Raw genomic sequence first — 17,766 nt, 5'->3', positions numbered from 1 at the left:
ATGACCAAGGAAAACATTAGATGAAGGCAATGAAGAGGCTTTCAGGATCAGTTGGTCTTCAATTTCACAAGGTCGAAAACCATTGGTCATAATTCATACTACATACACTAGTGACAACTTCACAAAAGGGCTAGAAGGTAAGGGTGATCTGCTCAATCACAACAATATACCTTAAGGTGCTAGAGGGTAAGACAAAAAGGCTTCCTAAAGAGTTATGTAACTTACTATCCTACAGATTACCAATACTAACAGGCGCCCCTCCAATTTGCAAAGAGCTTCAGCAGAGTTAAGTACATCTTCCTTGCTTCACCACACTATTTCTTGCCTGTACAATAATAAACAGTTCAAACTTCAGTAAGTGTGTTGTCAGAATAATAGAAGCACATTGATTGATTCATTTGGTATTTATTGATCATGTAAGTTTTAAGCTTCTTTAAATTATCTACAGCAATGAACTTTTGGTTGCTTAAGACACTTGAACACAAAGTTATTACCCAACTGCAAGCCACGAGCTCTACAAGATGTCTGATTACAGAACATGACATTTTCACACAAATTGCAACGAGATTTGCTGATGAGAGATAAAACACAGAGACATGGAGTTATGTTCTTACCTGAACAATCTCCACGTTTCCGGTTCTTTGATTTCTCGAGCTCTAACTGCATCTCCATCAACATGTTCATTCTTTGCAACTCTATCTCCTTAACAACTTCCATTCTTTGCTTCTCCAAATCAACCATCATCTTCTGCTTCCTACCTTCGATTCTCTCGTAAACCTCCCCCAACTTCACAATCGTTCTAGCTAGTTCCTTACACGCTGTCTCTTCGCTCAAATCTCCCTCTTCCACACGAGGATGCTTCCTAGTGACGAAGCCCCAGTCACCATCCTCTTCCTCCTCATCATCATCTTCAAGAGAGCTTTCCCTATACTTAGTTCCGGTTAAACTCAGATAAGGCTTTAAAGCCTCTGACTTGACAACTTCCTCCGCAGGTTTCTTCGAGACGGGACCGATTAAAACGTCGAGGCGGTCAAAGAAGCGCCAAGCCGACGGAGAAAGCTTGGCTTTCTCAGCTTTGTACTTCTTCTTCAACGTATCGATCCGGCTCTTGCACTGCGTGTCCGTCTTCGGACGGCCGCTACCATGACTCGAGTTCACAGCGTCGGCGACTTCCTTCCAGTCGTTCTGCCGGAGATTCCCGAAATCGAGTCTGACGAAACGATGCCCCCACGCTTGGAGCAGCGTCGCCGTCGCGTCTTCGGTCCACCAGTCTTCTCTTCCCGCCGTACGCTGACGATGGGACACAGTGGAATGTGGTTGCTGAGGCTTTGCCGGAGGAGGAGGAGGCGTCGTCGTCTCCATTCTTTGCTTCTAACGGAGGAGAAAGAATACAGAGTAGGATAAGAAACAAACGAACGATAAAAAGAATGGAGATTGGGATAATTGTGTGCCTGACATTGATGACCGGCGGTGACGTCAGCAACCGTGTGGGCAAGTTTATGTTTTGGTCCCAACGCGACTTTGCCTTTGCCCTTTTCTGTTCTGTTCTGTTCTGTTCGGTCTATTCTCTCAATGTTGTTAAACCAAACCAAATCTCTCTATCTTAAACCGAAACAAATCCGGTTAATGTTAATCGAACAGGAAAAGTTATCTTAGTGGGCCTTGTTGTTGGCCCAATGGTCACAGTTACACTCATCCCTCTTCAGGTGGCTTTGTACAATCAATCTTCTTAGCATCACCAGGAAACCGAGCGCGCAAACCGAATGTTATGGTCAAACCGAAAACCGGTTTGAGAAAACCCGGACGGCAGCATCACTCTGAAATTCAAAATCATCGGTTCGTCATCTTCTCTCTGACTCTTTCTCTCTCAAATCGAATCTTTCTCTTCTGCGATTAAAATTTCTCACACGACCAATTCATTTTCCACAAGCTCGCCTTCGGCCGTCTGATGCATCGTCTCGATTGAGATTCGAATTTCTCTCCCTCAAGCTGATCTGCGGAAAAAAGAGTGAGCGATCGGCTCATCTTTTATCGATTCGACTCGATGTTCGCTAAGAAACTTCTGCAGAAAGCCTCTGGAGGTGCTCAGAAGCCTGCCCCAGCTCCTTCGCCACGGGTATTGCTTGAGAGAGAGAGAGAGAGAGAGAGAGAGAGAGAGAGTCTAATTAAGGATTTGATTCATAGTTTTTTAACCTTATAAAATGCATCACGCATATACTATCTTTACAGGGATGTTTGATAGCAGAAGAAGACTTGGATCCTCATATTGTCTCCCACTACGGGATACCTTCGACGGCGTCTCTTCTTGCTTTTGACCCTATTCAATGCCTCTTGGCTGTGGGAACACTGTAAGCTCTTTCTTATTGTTGACATGCTACTGCTTAGAAAGTTTGTTTTCTTCAACATTATTACTTGAAAAAAACAAAATCGGTGTAAGAGAAGGGGATTATAATTGAAATGCAGGGGTTACTTATAAAAAGTTTGCTAATTGAATTCTTTCTCTAGTTATTATAGTTACTACAATACCTATGATGATAGAAAAAATCATCTCTTTTGGTTTAGTTTTATTTGAACTTAAAAGTCATTGTTCTTTGTGGTAACCATTCACAGAGATGGAAGGATCAAAGTGATTGGTGGTGATAACATCGAGGCGATTCTTTCATCTCCTAAGCAGTTACCTTTCAAAAACTTAGAGGTTTGTTGTTGTATTCTTGCTCACTTTTTAGTTTGTTGGGAGGCTATTATCACATTCAGTTTCAAAGTTTTGGTGACTAATTGTATAGCTTTGATTTAGTTCCTTTTCTATTTTGATGATGTCCTTGCTACCGTGATAACCTTTCCTCTTAATAACAATTAGTTCAATCACATAATAAACGGAATTTCATGTTCTATCCCCTTCTGAAGAGATCAATTATGTTGTGAATTTGAGATTTATATATATATATATATTGCAGTCCTCCGGCTTTGGTATCCCAAATATCCATAACTCCGTTTGACACCATATCTGTTTTTTTACAGTTCATTGAGAACCAAGGCTTTCTGGTCAGCATCTCAAATGACAACGAGATTGAGGTACCATTTCTGTATGATGTTTGAAATTTCTGTAATATCCAGAGATGTCTCCACTCTATACCTCTGTTCGACCCTCTTCACTCTCAACTTGTAATTGTCCAGTCCGTCATTTTGTTCAACAACCCATCTGATCGAGCGCATCCAAAAAATTTCACTATTTATTAGGTTTGGGACTTGGATCTTAGAAAGACAGCATCAAGCTTACTTTGGGAGTCAAACATTACCGCATTTTCAATCCTTCATGGCACCGGTTACATGTAAGATGGCAATTAGCAGCAATGTTATTCATGAACACTTACTATGGTGTCATTAACTACTTTATTACCTCGTTCACAGGTATGTTGGTGATGAGTACGGTATGGTGTCTGTTGTAAAGTACAATGCTGATGAAGGAAAATTAGTGCAGCTTCCTTATTATGTTCCAACTGATGCTTTAGCTGGTATGGGGTATCTCTTTTCAACCTGATGATCAAATGTGTCTAGTAACTTTATCAAGTTTAGAAAGTTTTAGTTTTCTGGATGGAGTTATTAGTTAGTTTCTTAGTTAATGTCTATATGCCTTCACCTAACTATTGGCACAGTAAATTATTGCCTGGTTACCGTTTTCATATAAAGTTTATATGAGTACCATATCCTCGTGCTATTTCGAATTAGATGCAAACACAAAAAGACCTTCCATGTTGCATTTTAATTCTTCTTTCAACGTATTTTCTCCCATTTCTCTCTTTTTTCAGAAGCAGCAGGGCTTTCCTCACCTATTGACTATCCTGTTGTTGGACTTATTTCTCAGCCTTCTTCAAGGGGAACTAGGTGAGAACAAATTTATGTTTTTTTGTGTAGTTATTCTTGTGACCTGTAGATGGAATATTGGAATGCATTTCTGCTCTGAATCTGACTGTTTGAACGTGTCCTAGTATTTGTAAAATCACATATTTAAGTACCAATTAAGCTGGTCTGTTCTTACTGCCTTGATCAATGCTTTATTTTCGTGCTCCCATCTCCCCTACCGTTAATGTTTAAATTAGAATACCATCTGAAAATTTTGTAGCTGGAAGAAATAAAAAATCATTTTCATTTCTACCTTCTTTTTGCTATGCTTTTTACAGTGTCTTATTAGCAATAATAAGCTAGAAGACCATCTTCTTATGATTAACTTTATAATGAATTTTAAAGAATTATCCTGCAGATTGTTGATTGCATTTTCAAATGGATTACTTTTTCTTTGGGATGCATCAGAAGATCGTGTGGTTTTAGTTCGAGGGAACAAAGATCTACCTATGGAGGGTAAGACAGTCAATGATTCTCTGGAAGCCTCACACGATGAGCTTTCTGATCTTGAACTAGATGGGAAAGAGATAAGTTCTCTGTGTTGGGCATCAGCTGATGGTTCAGTTCTTGCTGTTGGTTATGTGGATGGAGATATATTATTTTGGGACATTTCTGAGGGACAAAAGGGAAAGGCATCTAATCATGCTGTTAAGTTACAGTTGTCTTCAGCTGAGAAAAGACTTCCTGTCATTGTTATGCATTGGTGTTTGGATGTGACTCGCAAGAATTGTGGTGGAAAGCTCTTTATCTATGGTGGTGATATCATTGGCTCTGATGAAGTACTCACGGTAATAACGCAGCATTGTGTTTAAAAGTTTCATAGTCCCAGATTGTTGCACTTAAGGGAAATATAAATTGATCATCTGTCTAAATAAAAACATTCAAGGAGTCACTTTTTTTTTCTAAACATGTTGCATTTTTGATGGTACAAGGGAAACCCAGAAATGAATTCTTACCTTGCATATGCAAACTTATATCCTAATATGATGTCTTTTTACTGATCTTATGCAGATGTTGGCTCTTGATTGGTCTTCTGGTTTGGGAGGTCTGAAATGTGTTGGCCGTGTGGACTTGACCCTTAGTGGTTCATTTGCTGATATGGTCTTGTCTCCAATTGCTAGTTCAAGGCAAAGTGGGGTGTTTTTATTCCTGCTGACAAATCCAGGACAATTGCAAGCGTATGATGATACCTCTCTGGCCTCTCTGATGTCTCAAAAAGAGAATAATAGTTCTGCTTCTCCGCTGCCATATCCGATGGTTGTACCGACGATGGATCCACGGATGACAGTAGCAGTGTTTGCTGCATTAGATGTGAATGACAAGCTGTCACTGGCTTTATCCGAGGTAGTCCCTTCACAAATTTCCCAAGTTCTTGCTTCCTAATGTGAGGCTATTAATTTATATCTTATTCTTGATAGATAGTCGTAGCTGCAAAATCTCGAACTCCACGTACTCCATCTGGAGAAAGTGCACAATGGCCTCTAACAGGTGGTGTTCCAAGCCATCTTGATGACTACAAGCTTGAGAGACTGTACATAGCAGGATATCAAGATGGGTCTGTGCGAATATGGGATGCAACCTATCCATGTCTGTCTCTCATTTACGACTTGAAGCCAAATGTATGGAGGCTGTAACTTTCCTTCTTTTGACGTTTATCTTGAATTTGTTGAGAATTTTTTCCTTTAGCCAATTAGTTCATCCTTTACCAATGATCAGGCAAATGGTATTGACATAACTGGAGTAGATGCATCAGTAACATCAATTTCTTTCTGTTCTAAGACTTCTTGTTTGGCTGTTGGTAGCGAAAGTGGTATGGTAAGAATACCTGTTTCTGTTGATAATTTCTTGATTCCAGCTTTTAGTTTACACCTGATTTTCTCTCACTTTTCTGGCTCTGTAGGTTCGCCTATTCAAGCTGATCGGCCATAAAAGTGGAGGCACTTTGGAAGTTGTTACCAACACTGACAAAAAAGGTTTGGGACTTGCACAGCGAATCTTTATAACGTTGACACTACAATTTTTCTTTCTGTTTTAACTCATACTGTAGAGGCTCATTACTTGTAGCTCACCATTTACATCAAGAAGATGGACCTCAATGGCTGGCTGCGTACTCCTTCCTGAGTTCCCCAGTTTGCACCCTACGATTTGTACAGTCTACAAGAAGGCTTGCTGTGGGATTTAAATGTGGCAGAGTAAGGATTTAACAGTTTTCTAACTTCCAAGTCTCCGCGTATAGCCGCTCTCTCTAGTTGAAAGTGTTTCAAACCATTTGTACTATTCATTTCATATTTCAGGTTGCAATGCTCGACATTGGTGCGCCATCAGTAATTTTCGTTACAAATAGCTTATCTGACACCGGTTCCCCGATCGAGTCACTCTGTGTGAAATCCTCACCAGTTCCAACTGATCAGAACTCCAAAAGTTCCGAAGCTTTTGATGATTTAATTTTGTGTGCAATGACCAAGGATGGGCAGACCATTCTTTTCGATGGCAATAGTGGGAAAATGCTCGCCTCATGCTTGAAACCTCTGAAGAATCCAACTGCGATTCGTATGCACATTATAGGTATTTTTTCTGTACAACATAAAACTGTGTGTTTCTTACGCCTACGCATCTAGTAAATATATAGAAAATTGTATTTTGCAGAGAACTGCTATGAAAACTCTGAGATGCCCAGCGAAAAACATGAGAAAAAATCTCATATGATCAATGCAAGTGAGAGTCATTCACCAGCTGGTGAACATAACGCTGTCACAGAAACAAAATTTGTTGATCAGATATTTGAGAATTCATTATTTCTCATGTGTTCTGAGGATGCACTGCGCTTGTATTCTTTGAAGTCTTTATCTCAGGTATATTAGAGGATCTATCTTGATTTGTGATTCCTAGAATATTTTGCTGGCGTTTTCTGATAACAAGGACTTGCTTTCAATACCTAGGGAAGTCTTGAGAGCATTATGGAGTTAAATATTCCAAGGCCGTGTTGCTGGATGGGAACCCTGAAAAAGGATGGAAGGGAATGTGCAGTACTCCTGCTTTACAAAACAGGGCATATTGAGATAAGGTGATGTTCTAATTGGCTACCACAAGTATAACGGACCGCTATAGATGATCCTTAAATTGCTCAGAGTAATCAGCTGGTGTGGTTATATGAACAGATCGTTTCCGAATCTTGAAGTTGTGGGAGAGAGCTCTTTGCTGTCACTTCTTAGTTGGAACTTTAAGCCTAACATGGAGAAGACAGTATGCTCGGATGATTTCGGCCATGTCTTACTGGTGAGACTTCTTAGTATACTTGCATGTTTACCAATTTGTATGGGCCTTTGTACGTTTGGTTTTTGAATGCTATGTATTTATTGCGAAGTTAGATCTTGATTTATAAGTTAGCATGAGAAAATATTTAATATCTCTTATGTTTAGGACTAACATCTAAATCTACAGGTGAATGGTTGTGAAGTTGCCATCCTTTCGTTTTTGGCCCATGCAAACGGATTCAGGTACTGGATAACTGTCTTCTGATCCCATACATATTTTCTCAGTGAATACAACTATAAAATTTTCATGCTCAAAGTAGCAGTTAACTTGCTAATACCTAGCTCTGTATTCATCTCAGACTTCCAGAGTCTTTACCTATGCTTCATGACAAAGTCCTTGCAGCCGCTGCAGACGCTACCTTTAGCCATTTCCCTGTCCACAAGAAAAACAACGTATGTTCTGTTTTCACATGTGAACCCTTTTTTCATAAGCTCCATGATTTTGCTATAAAGTTTCTGTAATCACAGGATGGCACTCCCAAATTCCTAAGTGGCATTATCAAAGGCTTCAGATCAAGCAATGAACAGAAGGTGGAGCAAGTACAAGATTTCTCCCACCTGGGGAACATCTTTTCTAGTCCACCATACCTAAAGCCTTCCGCTATTGGTGGCGACGATGAGAAGATTATCGAGCTAAACATAGGTTTGTAATATTTAGACCAAGTTATACTCATCCCCTGTTTCCAGCCTGTGACTAAAATTGCTTTTCTGTAGATGACATCGAGATAGATGAACCTACAAACATATTGCCTTCAACCGGGAAAGACAAAAAAGAAAAGAAAGGTAAACATATCAGATTGCCTCAAGTTTTATTATTGCATGTGTTTATTATCGTTACGAACGCATCAGTTGAATCTAAAGTTTCTTTTGCAGACAAGAGAACAGATAAGGAAAGACTGTTCGACGGTGCATCCAGCGATGCACAACCCAAAACAAGAACAGTTGATGAAATAAAGGCCAAGTACAGAAAAGCAGGGGTGAGTCAAAACCAATGTGATTATTACCCATAAGAGAAGTTTTGGCTTCTGTTCTTAACATGGTTGGGTAAATTTTTTCAGGAAACCTCAGCAATAGCTTCACAAGCAAAGGACAAACTTCTTGAGCGTGGAGAAAAACTCGAGGTAACACAGAGTCTTCATCTTCATTTGAACTTACATGTTGCCAAGCTAAACATATTTTATTTTGTTTGGTCTGACTTAATAATTCCAGAGGATCAGCCAACGCACAGCTGAGCTCCAAGACGGTGCTGAGAACTTTGCATCCATGGCACATGAACTCGCTAAACAAATGGAGAAGCGAAAATGGTGGAACATATGAGAAAGCTGCCACACTGTTTGCTTCATGTGCATGTTTGCGTAGTCATTGTGACAATCGCAGGTTCTTTGCGTATATATATTTAATTACGTTATGTTTTCCACAGGCGAATACTCACTTTCATATTATTTTTAACAATCAAATCTGTAAAATAGATTGACCACAGAGAGCAACCATGTTAAACTTGAGAAGTTGCTAGCGAGCTGATTTGATCTTTTGTTTCCCTTCTTTTATGAGGCTATTGCGACTTGTCTTTCAAAGTTTCTTTTAGTCTGTTTCATCGCTTTATGAAATTTAGGAGAGAGACCATTGTGTGTAATAAAAATGTAGTTCGTCTCTTAAAACAAAATCTATGATTACTCTCGTTTAAACGATCAAATTAGAGTTGATACACATACATCACAAGGCAATAAAGGCATCACTGAGCAAATGTAGTTCTCTCTCTCTCTATAGTCTCCTCGTCACTCCGAAACTTATAACACAACACAGAGAGCTACCATCACTCACTGTCTTCCTCTTTTAGTGCAGCAAGGAGGGCATTTGTACTGCTTCATGCTCTCTGCTTTGGCTGGTGTTGTCTTCACACACCTTCCATGGTACCAACGTTCACATACATCACAACATATCCAGAACTCGGCGTTTATGTAGTGTCCTCCACAGCTTCCACAGTGTGTGTCTCCATGCTCGTCTTCCGAGCTCTCTTCCATTAATTTCCTTGTGCTCTTCATCTCTCCTTCAATTGATCTCTACACCAAACCCAAAAAGATTTCTCAGTCCTTTTCTTTCCTTGAGTGGAGAAAAATCTCTTTCAGGCTATTAATAGTAACAAGCTTAGCTGTTGGAATGGTACATAGCAAAGAGTTCTTTTCTATACATTTACACCGTTTTGGGATTTGCTCTCATGATCCATGCTTGGTTTATCTTTGATGGTCTTCCTACCGGTCACTACTTCAAAGAGAGTTGGAAGATCGTTGATCAGACTGAACAGGCGTTTCCTACTCATCGAATAGAGAATAAAACATAAGCTCATAGACATAGCAGCATGCTACATTCACAAGCTATTGGGATATGTAAAATAGTGAATATCAAACATGCCATCTCAAATGTTCATAAGGAACATAATCTAAAAAAAGGAAAGCAAACTAGTACATGTATTATTCCTTGCAAACCTGACTACTGTCGCACAAGTTTATATATTTCATCCTACAGAACATTCTTGTATTCTCACTGATAATATTGTTCAAACATGAGAACACCAAACCAAGTCAAGAAACAATGCGTAATAGGAAGTTTACATACTTCTCATTGCGACTAAGCCGAGCGCCAAAGTAGGAGGAAACAGAGAGCAGCCAACAATCACTGTGGACAGCAACTAAGGAGAGCCAATCTTGACGCTGCATACCATCTCTTGCGAAATTGATTCCAAGGGCTGGCTCGGGAAGCTCAGGAGGCACTTCCTCCGCTGGAAGATTCACTTCCCACGTCCCATTCGGGTGTCCATACAAACACAGATTCTCCATTTCTACAAAAGCAAAACGTTTAACACCTAAAATCCACTATGGTTGAGCCATGAAGACCACCAAATCGCTCAAGAACAAAGGTGAAACAGAGCAGAAAAAAAGTTCATCCTTTTTTATGAAGCTTTAACATGGAAAAAACAAAATACATACTTACCAGGATTGCATAAAGAGTAGAGCTTGTCAACATCTGGTTTAAAAAAAGGGAAAGAAAATTACTTAAATAAATCGCCAAAAGAAGTATCTACCAAACAATAGGAGACAGAGTGTGAGAGGTTGTGTGTCTGTCTACCTACGGAGAGAGCTTGAAGAATAGAGGAGCGACGACCACTAAAATCCTTGAAGATCTCTTCGACGGTGCCAGGATTAGAGGACTCGCCAGCCATTTTGATCAGTGGTGCTAAAGATGGATTGAAGTTTAGTCAGCATCAATGGTTTTCAAAACAACACGATGCATCAGGACATGTGCAGTAGAGAGAGAGAGAGATGTAATAAGACGAAGAACAATAGCGAGTAGATTAGAACCCAAGGCCCATTTATTAAGCCTATTTTCATGGGCCTGGCCCATATTAATCTGTAAGAACAATAGCGAATAGATTAGAACCCAAGGCCTAGATTTACATGGGCTCTAAAACTGGGGCAATCCCTTGTGCAATTTACCTTAATTGAAGTCTGTACTCAAATAGAAGACTGTTAATCATTACTCCCTCAACTTTTTGTAGATAATAATGGTAAATTGGAAATTTCAATAAAGTGTTTAATATTTTTGGTTTAAACTTATAAAAATAGCTAAACATAAAATAATATATTTATAATCAATTTTAAATATATTTTACTAGTATGTGTGAAACACACACAAAAAAAAATGCATCATTTAGCAATAAAAAGAGTATTATTTTTGCTCAGTAGACTATTTAATTCATGCGAGTGCACAAAAAAAGACTTATTTATTTCATGTCCAGCAAATTCATTTATATATTAGGAGTACTATTTATTATTTATTTATTTTTGTAAAAGGAGTACTATTTAATGTTTCCTAAACTAGTGTGTATTATTTTAACAAAAACAAAAACGTTGTAACCGTGTATATATATCATGACCGACTAAAAAAGTGTGTATTATTACTATTTTTATAGGTTTTTACCGTTGTCCCACCACTCGTACACTAATATATTAAGGTGAGGACTGTGGAGTTATGTGTTTGTAAATCCTTTCTTGATTTGAATCCATCCAAAACACAACAACGATAGCGATTCTGTGAACTGTTTTCAATCTCAGAAAAAAAAAAAAGCTCGCTTTCAACTTTTCTTTTTTTCTTCCGTCTCTGTTTTTAATGCATAACGAAGCAACTTCCTCCATAACAACTCTCGATGACTGACCTCAGCTCCTCGAGTCTACGCTCCGAAGCTCAGAAGCCCACCGGAAACTCACCTCCTCCTCCAACCGATCCCGGACACGTCAGCATCGCCCTCACACCTCCTTCTCCAACACCACCCTCCGCCGCCACCAACACCCGCAAAATCTCTCTCCTCCCACTGATCTTCCTAATATTCTACGAAGTCTCGGGCGGCCCCTTCGGGATCGAAGACACCGTCAGAGCAGCGGGACCGTTACTAGCCATCCTCGGCCTCATCGTCTTCCCATTCGTATGGAGCATCCCGGAAGCGCTCATCACCGCCGAGATGAGCACCATGTTCCCGGAGAACGGCGGCTACGTCGTCTGGGTCTCCTCCGCGTTAGGACCTTACTGGGGGTTCCAGCAAGGCTGGGTGAAATGGCTGAGCGGCGTCATCGACAACGCCCTCTACCCCATCCTCTTCCTCGACTATCTCCAATCCGGTTTACCGGTTATCTCACGTGGTCTCCCACGTGTGGCTTCGGTTATCGCGTTGACTTTCGCGTTGACTTATTTGAGCTACAGAGGTTTAAGTATAGTTGGTGTAGCTGCCGTTGTGATCGGTGTTTTCTCGATTTTACCCTTAGTGGTGATGTGTTTAGTGTCCATACCAAAGGTTGAGCCTTTACGTTGGCTTACCACAAGCCAACGTAAAGGTGTAGACTTTAGTTTGTATCTCAACACTCTGTTCTGGAACCTTAACTACTGGGACTCGATCAGTACTCTCTCCGGAGAGGTTGGTGAACCGAGTAAAACCTTACCCAAAGCTCTTTTTTATGCTCTGCTTTTAGTTGTGTTATCTTACATCTTCCCGGTTTTGTCCGGGACGGGAGCTCTGCCTCTAGATCAGGAGCGTTGGACCGATGGTTACTTCGCGGAGATAGGGAAAGTGATAGGAGGGGGGTGGTTGGGTTGGTGGATTCGAGCTGCGGCTGCTGCGTCAAACATGGGGATGTTTTTAGCTGAGATGAGTAGCGATTCGTTTCAGCTTCTCGGTATGGCTGAGCGCGGGATGCTACCTGAAGTCTTTGCTAGAAGATCGCGGTACGGAACTCCCTGGGTTGGGATACTGTTCTCTGCCTCTGGTGTGGTTGTGTTGTCGTGGCTGAGCTTCCAGGAGATCGTGGCTGCGGAGAATTTGCTGTACTGTTTTGGGATGGTGTTGGAGTTTATAGCGTTTGTGAGGCTGAGGGTGAAGCATCCGGCTGCGTCGCGGCCTTTTAAGATACCTGTAGGGGTTTTGGGGTCGGTGATCATGTGTGTTCCTCCGACTGTGTTGATTGGTTTCATTGCGGCGTTTTCCGACTTGAAAGTTGCTGGGGTGAGTCTTGCTGCTGTAGTGTTTGGGCTTGTGTTGCAACCTTGTCTGAAGAAAGTGGAGAAAAAAGGTTGGCTTAAATTTTCAGTCAGCTCTCATCTACCAGACCTGATGGCCTAAGCAACATCAGGTTTGATGGTGTAGACTGTGGATGATGAAGCTTTTGGTTTTACCTTTGAATCAGAGCTTAAAGAGGATTCAACACAACTGAATAAAGAAGACTTTTACATTTGAATACACACTCTTGTTTTTTTCTTCCCTTGCTTTTTGCACATCACAAGGATTTAGAATTTTCTAAGACTATAGTGAACCATTTTATGAAATTTTAAGTTCAGACAAAATACATATATTGCAGTTTTACTGTTTGGAAATATACCAAAATGCTAAAAAAAAGAGTAAGACGATCAATGAAACCAACCAAAAAGTCTCTCTAATCTCTTTTGAAATGTGTCCAAGCTTAACTGTGGTGTAACGGGATAGTATCAGGCTCAAAGCTTGAGACTCTCAAAAACGATTTTAGATACGCGGGTACCTTCTAGACTTTTGTCTTTGCTCTTCGACTTCATTCATCCAATCGGAAAGCCACAAGATTCCCTTATAACCATAGTATGAAACAGCTACTAGAACAGCAATTAACATCACCAACATCACTACCTTCTTTATAGCAGCAGTAAGTTTCTGCAGAGAATATATATGACAGTATGAAGACATACATGTTTCATCTCAGATATTAAACAGAGAGATAAAAAAATTACCTGCAGCCTTGAGGTCTCCTTAATGTCCTGACCCCGTTCACGCCTCTTCCTTCTCTTTGTTGCGTTTTTCCCACTAGGCTCTTCCTTGGCCTAAGATGTTTTGAACAGAAGATGGTTTTGTGAGAAGTTGGCTTTGAGAGTGAGATTAATTTTATGGTTTCAGCTTTACCTCAATCTCTTTGACATTGCGTTGTTGTAACACCGATTCAGCCATCTGTTGCTTGGTCTTACAGTTGGAATCGCAGGGGAGGAGGCCGACTCCAAACTGGTTCTTTGGTACTACATCTTTAGGATCAGAACTATTGGCCCTATGTGCTGCTTGAACATCTTTGCATAACCATTCTTTCTTCAAAGTTAAGCACTTGCAACGAACAAGCACCTTGAGATACATCAATGAAAATCAAAGAGACAAGTAAGATCCCACTTTTAACAGAGACAACATCCCAAATGAATATAAACTAGACCGGAATCTATACAACCAATGTTCTAGAAATCGTTAGGCGGTGGCTAGACGCCTTATAGAAGATTATTGTTTAGGCGGCAATTATTTTTTTATTTTAACGCGTAGACCGATTTTTTTTTTTTAAATATCTTTTTGGAAAAACTGTTTTAATTATATTTTTTTCTGGAACAATTATTGCCTCATGGAGTGTTGGAAATTACCTTTTTCCCACACTTCTCTGGCGATGGACACTGACCAGGATGACATATCTCCGGACACAGATGAGTACAGTTTGGTAATTTTCTGCAAACAGCAATAACCTCTTAGTTTCAAAAACTGTAGAAAAGGTGAAGCACACAAAAACACAAAAACCAAGCGAGTTAATTAGTTACCTGTGACAAGGTCCACGGCATGAGCGGGCCTTTGATTGGTCCTTCTCAGACAATGTATTGTACTCAATGCACTCGAATGCATGGACCATCGCGCCACAGTGACATGATCTCTTTACTAGAGTTTTGCAAGGTGGACAATCTTCTGGATGGCAACGCCGAGGACAAGGATGTTGGCATCGTGGTGATCTCTCCTGTGTGCATTTAGTATGAAAGATAATGAAAAGTCTTTTCCTCTGACTAACTGACTCCATAAAGAGCTTTTAACACATAACAGAAGTAGTACCTTTTGACAGCGGAGTTCACATTTCTCACAGGACTCGCTTCTTTTATCCAATGATGAACTTCTTATTTCTAAGGGATGACATGTAAACGAACAGTAATGGTTCCCACATGGAAGAGGGTTTCCGCATAGATTATCGCACGCAAATTGAGTCTTGTCAGAGCAAACCATCTAAGCCAACAAAAACAAAAACATATCAAATGTTGGAAAAAAAAAACTATAAAATAAAAACTCGAAGTCCACAGTTAACAAGAGAAGTGAGACTAACCATTCTCTCTGCAGCCAGGTGGTGGCCAACACAGGGCCTCCAGACAAGCTCTGGACATCGAGGGCAGGGAGAACCAGGTGTAGACTCAACATGAACATTCAACATCTTCTTTGTTGGTTTTAAGATAAATTCTCGGTTTGGTGGAGGTCTAGGACCATGACACCTATGTCATAAGAAGCACACAAAAAAAAAAATGTTTATAAGGAAAAGATTATAAATTAAGAGAGAAAAAATGGATGAGGAAGACAAACCTTAGTTTGCATTTGTGCCCACATGGGTATTCTTCATCACAAGGGAGTCGACATGGAGGACAAGCACCATAGTGGCATTTATGTGGCTTCATAATAAATACATTACATCAATTCCAAAAAAAATTCAACTACAAAAAGTAAATTTGTAAAAGCCTTATTCTGATTATTCTGCTACCTTTTGGATTTGTCCATGCCTGCATAATGGGGTTATATTACATAGTTTACGGCATCTAGGAGGTTTCTGGTTATTTTCAGTGCCACAAGGTACCTGAACCACACAAAATAGATAGCCAAGAAAGTATCTAAAAGACTATAACAACGCCTCATGATAATTTTTCTGAAGAATTCTAGTTAATATAAGCTTATAGTCTTGCTTCTTAGGTGTAATAAACATCTACTTCTTTCACTAGTTGCATCCAACTAAAATAAAGAACTTTCTACAGATCCACAATAACAATGGAAGTATCAACACTCTCATTATAGTATCAATGATACACTTAAAAAAATCCCAATTCTCACCTCGAAATGCGTCTGACCACAAGCACATGATATCGACACCATTATTGGACAAGGAGCACATTGGCCTCTGCAATGAAAACACATCAACAAGTAATGTCACTCCACGTGTGTGAGTTAAATATCTTACAATACACAACGTTTAATCAATCATAACGTTAGTCACAAATTAGGAAGCTACTTAAGAACATACCGGTGACAAGGAGACTGGCACTTATGGTTTCTGCATTTGAGTTTTTTCCCACAAATCTGAAAATTTTATAACAAATGCATTAAAATCCAAATGTGAACAATGACACTAGACTATACTCATGCATATATATACCTCTGAGCATGGTGGACATTGACCATCACAACAACGGCGTCTACATGGATGCTTCCCACAATCTCTCATCCTCTGGCATTTCCTCTCACACACCACATCTTGCCGGCAAGGAACCTACTTTAAATCAAACATTTAATTTGACTATAAACCAATAAAATATAAAAAAAACTCTCTTTCACCTGTTTCTTCGTCCCTCCACATCTACAAGACTTAGTCACCACAATCCTACAAGTCTCAAGGCACGCACCACGGTGACACCTCTCCGGACACCTATGATACCCACACCCAAGAACTTTATCACAAGTCCCACCACACAAAGGCGCCGCAACGTCACAAGACAGCCCCTGGTAAAACTTCTTCCCACACGGACAGCTCCTCTTCCCCTGATAAGGACACAACCCACACTCTCCACCATGACACCCTCTCTCGCACACATGTTTCCCACAGTTAAGCTTGCTCTCACACGAGCCCTCGCACCTAAACACCCTCTCGCAGCAATCCTTCTCCTCCTCCACCTTCCCGCAACAACACCTATAAACCGCACGCTCCCTGCACGGCGGACACTCGCCGTCGTGGCAAATCTCTCTACAGCTATGGATCTCACAATCCAAGACCTTATCACAAACGTCTCCGCAGGAGAAGAGCTTGTGTCCGCATCTACGAACGTCCTCAACGCCACCGCAGAAGCATTTGGACTTAACGAGCTTCGGACAAGAGGCACAAGGACCAGGATGACACAGTAGCAAGCAGCGGTGGCCACAGTTGTTACTCAGCCCCCTCTCGCAAACCTCGCCGCAAGAGTGAGGCAAGATCCAGGGGTTATCCGCCGGAGGATCCTCCTCCTTCCCGCAGTAACAAAGGTAACGACTTGGGATTTTTGACTTAAGATACGACGATCTACATTTCGGACAGTTCCACACCGGTTCTGTTTCTGTTGAAGGGCGCGTCACTGCCAACGCGGCGTGTACGTCTAAGCACTGGCGAGCCCAGTTTTGGATGCAGAAGAGGTGGAAGACGGCGAAGCAGGAGGAGGTGCAGGACCAGGTGGGGTCGGTGCGTTTGATCCGCTCGAGGCAGATCAGGCACGAGACGGCGCCGGAGGAGGAGGAGGCGAGGAAAGATTGGATCTTGGAGAGGTCGAGGGAGGAGGGAGATGAGGACGAGTGGCAATCGAGGTATGCTTTGAAGATGGAGTTGGATAGATCGTTGTGGCGGTTCTGCTGGTGGCTGTCTGAATCAGATCCCGAATCGGAATCTGAATCGGAGATGTTTTGTTGTTGTGAAGGTTGTGGCTGCGGCGGTGGTTTCCACCGGAAATTGGTGGCGGATCCGGCCATGTTAGAGATTGTGCATCTTCCTCGTCTCAGGGCAAAGGCGATGCCTTTTTTTAGCTTTTTGATTCACGAAGACATCAGGACACGTGATTTTCTCGTGAGCATTGTATTGTAATGACCAGACACAGTACAGGGTTGGGATAAACCGACTTTTTGTCTTAACCAGATTTAAGCTTCCCGCGCGTATCGTATCGAATTGGTTAGGTAAAGAGCAATAGATAAATATCAGCTTAGCAGAGGTTATTGCTCGTTGTATTTTAACGGATTTGAAAATCCGAACTAAATCTAGTATTATTAGTTTTATGATTTTCAAATATGTATTAAAATCATGTGTTATTGGTTTAGTGATTCATAAATTCTATATCAAATCATATTCAATCGTACGGATTTACTAATAAATTTGATTTTATAATGGATTTGAATGGATTTGCCTAGATTTTTTTT

General features: G+C 40.8%; 5 protein-coding genes across 5 annotated transcripts; 2 read left to right on the top strand and 3 right to left on the bottom strand.

Annotated features, from left to right (window-relative positions):
- Window positions 1-21: 21 nt before the first annotated feature.
- On the bottom strand, window positions 22-1,444 carry LOC106318276 (trihelix transcription factor ASIL2). Its single transcript, XM_013756179.1, has 2 exons — window positions 615-1,444; window positions 22-325 (listed from the first exon to the last, which is right to left on the bottom strand). Exons 1-2 carry the CDS (start codon window positions 1,360-1,362, stop codon window positions 315-317), a joined length of 759 nt encoding a protein of 252 aa, XP_013611633.1. The 5' UTR covers window positions 1,363-1,444; the 3' UTR covers window positions 22-314.
- A 600-nt stretch (window positions 1,445-2,044) lies between these two features.
- Window positions 2,045-8,743, top strand: LOC106317855. Its single transcript, XM_013755640.1, has 24 exons — window positions 2,045-2,116; window positions 2,230-2,348; window positions 2,611-2,695; window positions 3,019-3,072; window positions 3,238-3,329; window positions 3,409-3,512; window positions 3,807-3,882; window positions 4,259-4,688; window positions 4,912-5,244; window positions 5,319-5,519; window positions 5,617-5,715; window positions 5,801-5,873; window positions 5,965-6,092; window positions 6,195-6,465; window positions 6,547-6,752; window positions 6,840-6,964; window positions 7,059-7,176; window positions 7,342-7,397; window positions 7,514-7,607; window positions 7,683-7,857; window positions 7,929-7,997; window positions 8,088-8,191; window positions 8,273-8,335; window positions 8,424-8,743. Exons 1-24 carry the CDS (start codon window positions 2,045-2,047, stop codon window positions 8,529-8,531), a joined length of 3,255 nt encoding a protein of 1,084 aa, XP_013611094.1. The 3' UTR covers window positions 8,532-8,743.
- Window positions 8,744-8,837: 94 nt separating this feature from the next.
- Window positions 8,838-10,527, bottom strand: LOC106317858 (PHD finger protein ALFIN-LIKE 1). Its single transcript, XM_013755644.1, has 5 exons — window positions 10,338-10,527; window positions 10,203-10,235; window positions 9,828-10,050; window positions 9,403-9,523; window positions 8,838-9,274 (listed from the first exon to the last, which is right to left on the bottom strand). The coding sequence occupies exons 1-5, from the start codon at window positions 10,429-10,431 to the stop codon at window positions 9,032-9,034; spliced, it is 714 nt and encodes a 237-aa protein (XP_013611098.1). The 5' UTR covers window positions 10,432-10,527; the 3' UTR covers window positions 8,838-9,031.
- Window positions 10,528-11,276: 749 nt separating this feature from the next.
- On the top strand, window positions 11,277-13,152 carry LOC106317857 (polyamine transporter RMV1). The gene has a single exon (XM_013755642.1). It carries the CDS (start codon window positions 11,416-11,418, stop codon window positions 12,877-12,879), a length of 1,464 nt encoding a protein of 487 aa, XP_013611096.1. The 5' UTR covers window positions 11,277-11,415; the 3' UTR covers window positions 12,880-13,152.
- On the bottom strand, window positions 13,090-17,414 carry LOC106317856 (NF-X1-type zinc finger protein NFXL2). The gene is made up of 13 exons (XM_013755641.1): window positions 16,168-17,414; window positions 15,989-16,102; window positions 15,857-15,912; window positions 15,667-15,733; window positions 15,323-15,415; window positions 15,148-15,233; window positions 14,897-15,059; window positions 14,632-14,799; window positions 14,349-14,539; window positions 14,178-14,259; window positions 13,684-13,893; window positions 13,515-13,604; window positions 13,090-13,437 (listed from the first exon to the last, which is right to left on the bottom strand). The coding sequence occupies exons 1-13, from the start codon at window positions 17,323-17,325 to the stop codon at window positions 13,276-13,278; spliced, it is 2,640 nt and encodes an 879-aa protein (XP_013611095.1). The 5' UTR covers window positions 17,326-17,414; the 3' UTR covers window positions 13,090-13,275.
- Between the last annotated feature and the right edge of the window lie 352 nt (window positions 17,415-17,766).

The sequence above is a fragment of the Brassica oleracea genome, chromosome C9 (genome assembly GCF_000695525.1).
Source record: "Brassica oleracea var. oleracea cultivar TO1000 chromosome C9, BOL, whole genome shotgun sequence".
NCBI lineage: Eukaryota > Viridiplantae > Streptophyta > Magnoliopsida > Brassicales > Brassicaceae > Brassica > Brassica oleracea.
Note: the sequence above shows the minus strand (reverse complement) of the source record. Positions and strands in the feature narration are given on the sequence as shown.

Bases quoted from the DNA above. Each gene is read 5' to 3' on its own strand.
- LOC106318276 (XM_013756179.1), bottom strand. From the start codon at position 1,362: ATGGAGACGACGACGCCTCCTCCTCCTCCGGCAAAGCCTCAGCAACCA.
- LOC106317855 (XM_013755640.1), top strand. From the start codon at position 2,045: ATGTTCGCTAAGAAACTTCTGCAGAAAGCCTCTGGAGGTGCTCAGAAG. The intron at 3,073-3,237 runs GTACCATTTCTG...ACTATTTATTAG, and splicing joins CAAATGACAACGAGATTGAG to GTTTGGGACTTGGATCTTAG. The intron at 4,689-4,911 runs GTAATAACGCAG...GATCTTATGCAG, and splicing joins GCTCTGATGAAGTACTCACG to ATGTTGGCTCTTGATTGGTC.
- LOC106317858 (XM_013755644.1), bottom strand. From the start codon at position 10,431: ATGGCTGGCGAGTCCTCTAATCCTGGCACCGTCGAAGAGATCTTCAAG. The intron at 10,051-10,202 runs GTAAGTATGTAT...TTGCTTTTGTAG, and splicing joins CTACTCTTTATGCAATCCTG to AAATGGAGAATCTGTGTTTG. The intron at 9,275-9,402 runs GTATAGAAAAGA...GGTTTGGTGTAG, and splicing joins AATCCCAAAACGGTGTAAAT to AGATCAATTGAAGGAGAGAT.
- LOC106317857 (XM_013755642.1), top strand. From the start codon at position 11,416: ATGACTGACCTCAGCTCCTCGAGTCTACGCTCCGAAGCTCAGAAGCCC.
- LOC106317856 (XM_013755641.1), bottom strand. From the start codon at position 17,325: ATGGCCGGATCCGCCACCAATTTCCGGTGGAAACCACCGCCGCAGCCA. The intron at 15,734-15,856 runs GTATGTTCTTAA...TTTTCATTGCAG, and splicing joins TGCCAGTCTCCTTGTCACCG to AGGCCAATGTGCTCCTTGTC. The intron at 13,438-13,514 runs GTAATTTTTTTA...TATTCTCTGCAG, and splicing joins AGGAGACCTCAAGGCTGCAG to AAACTTACTGCTGCTATAAA.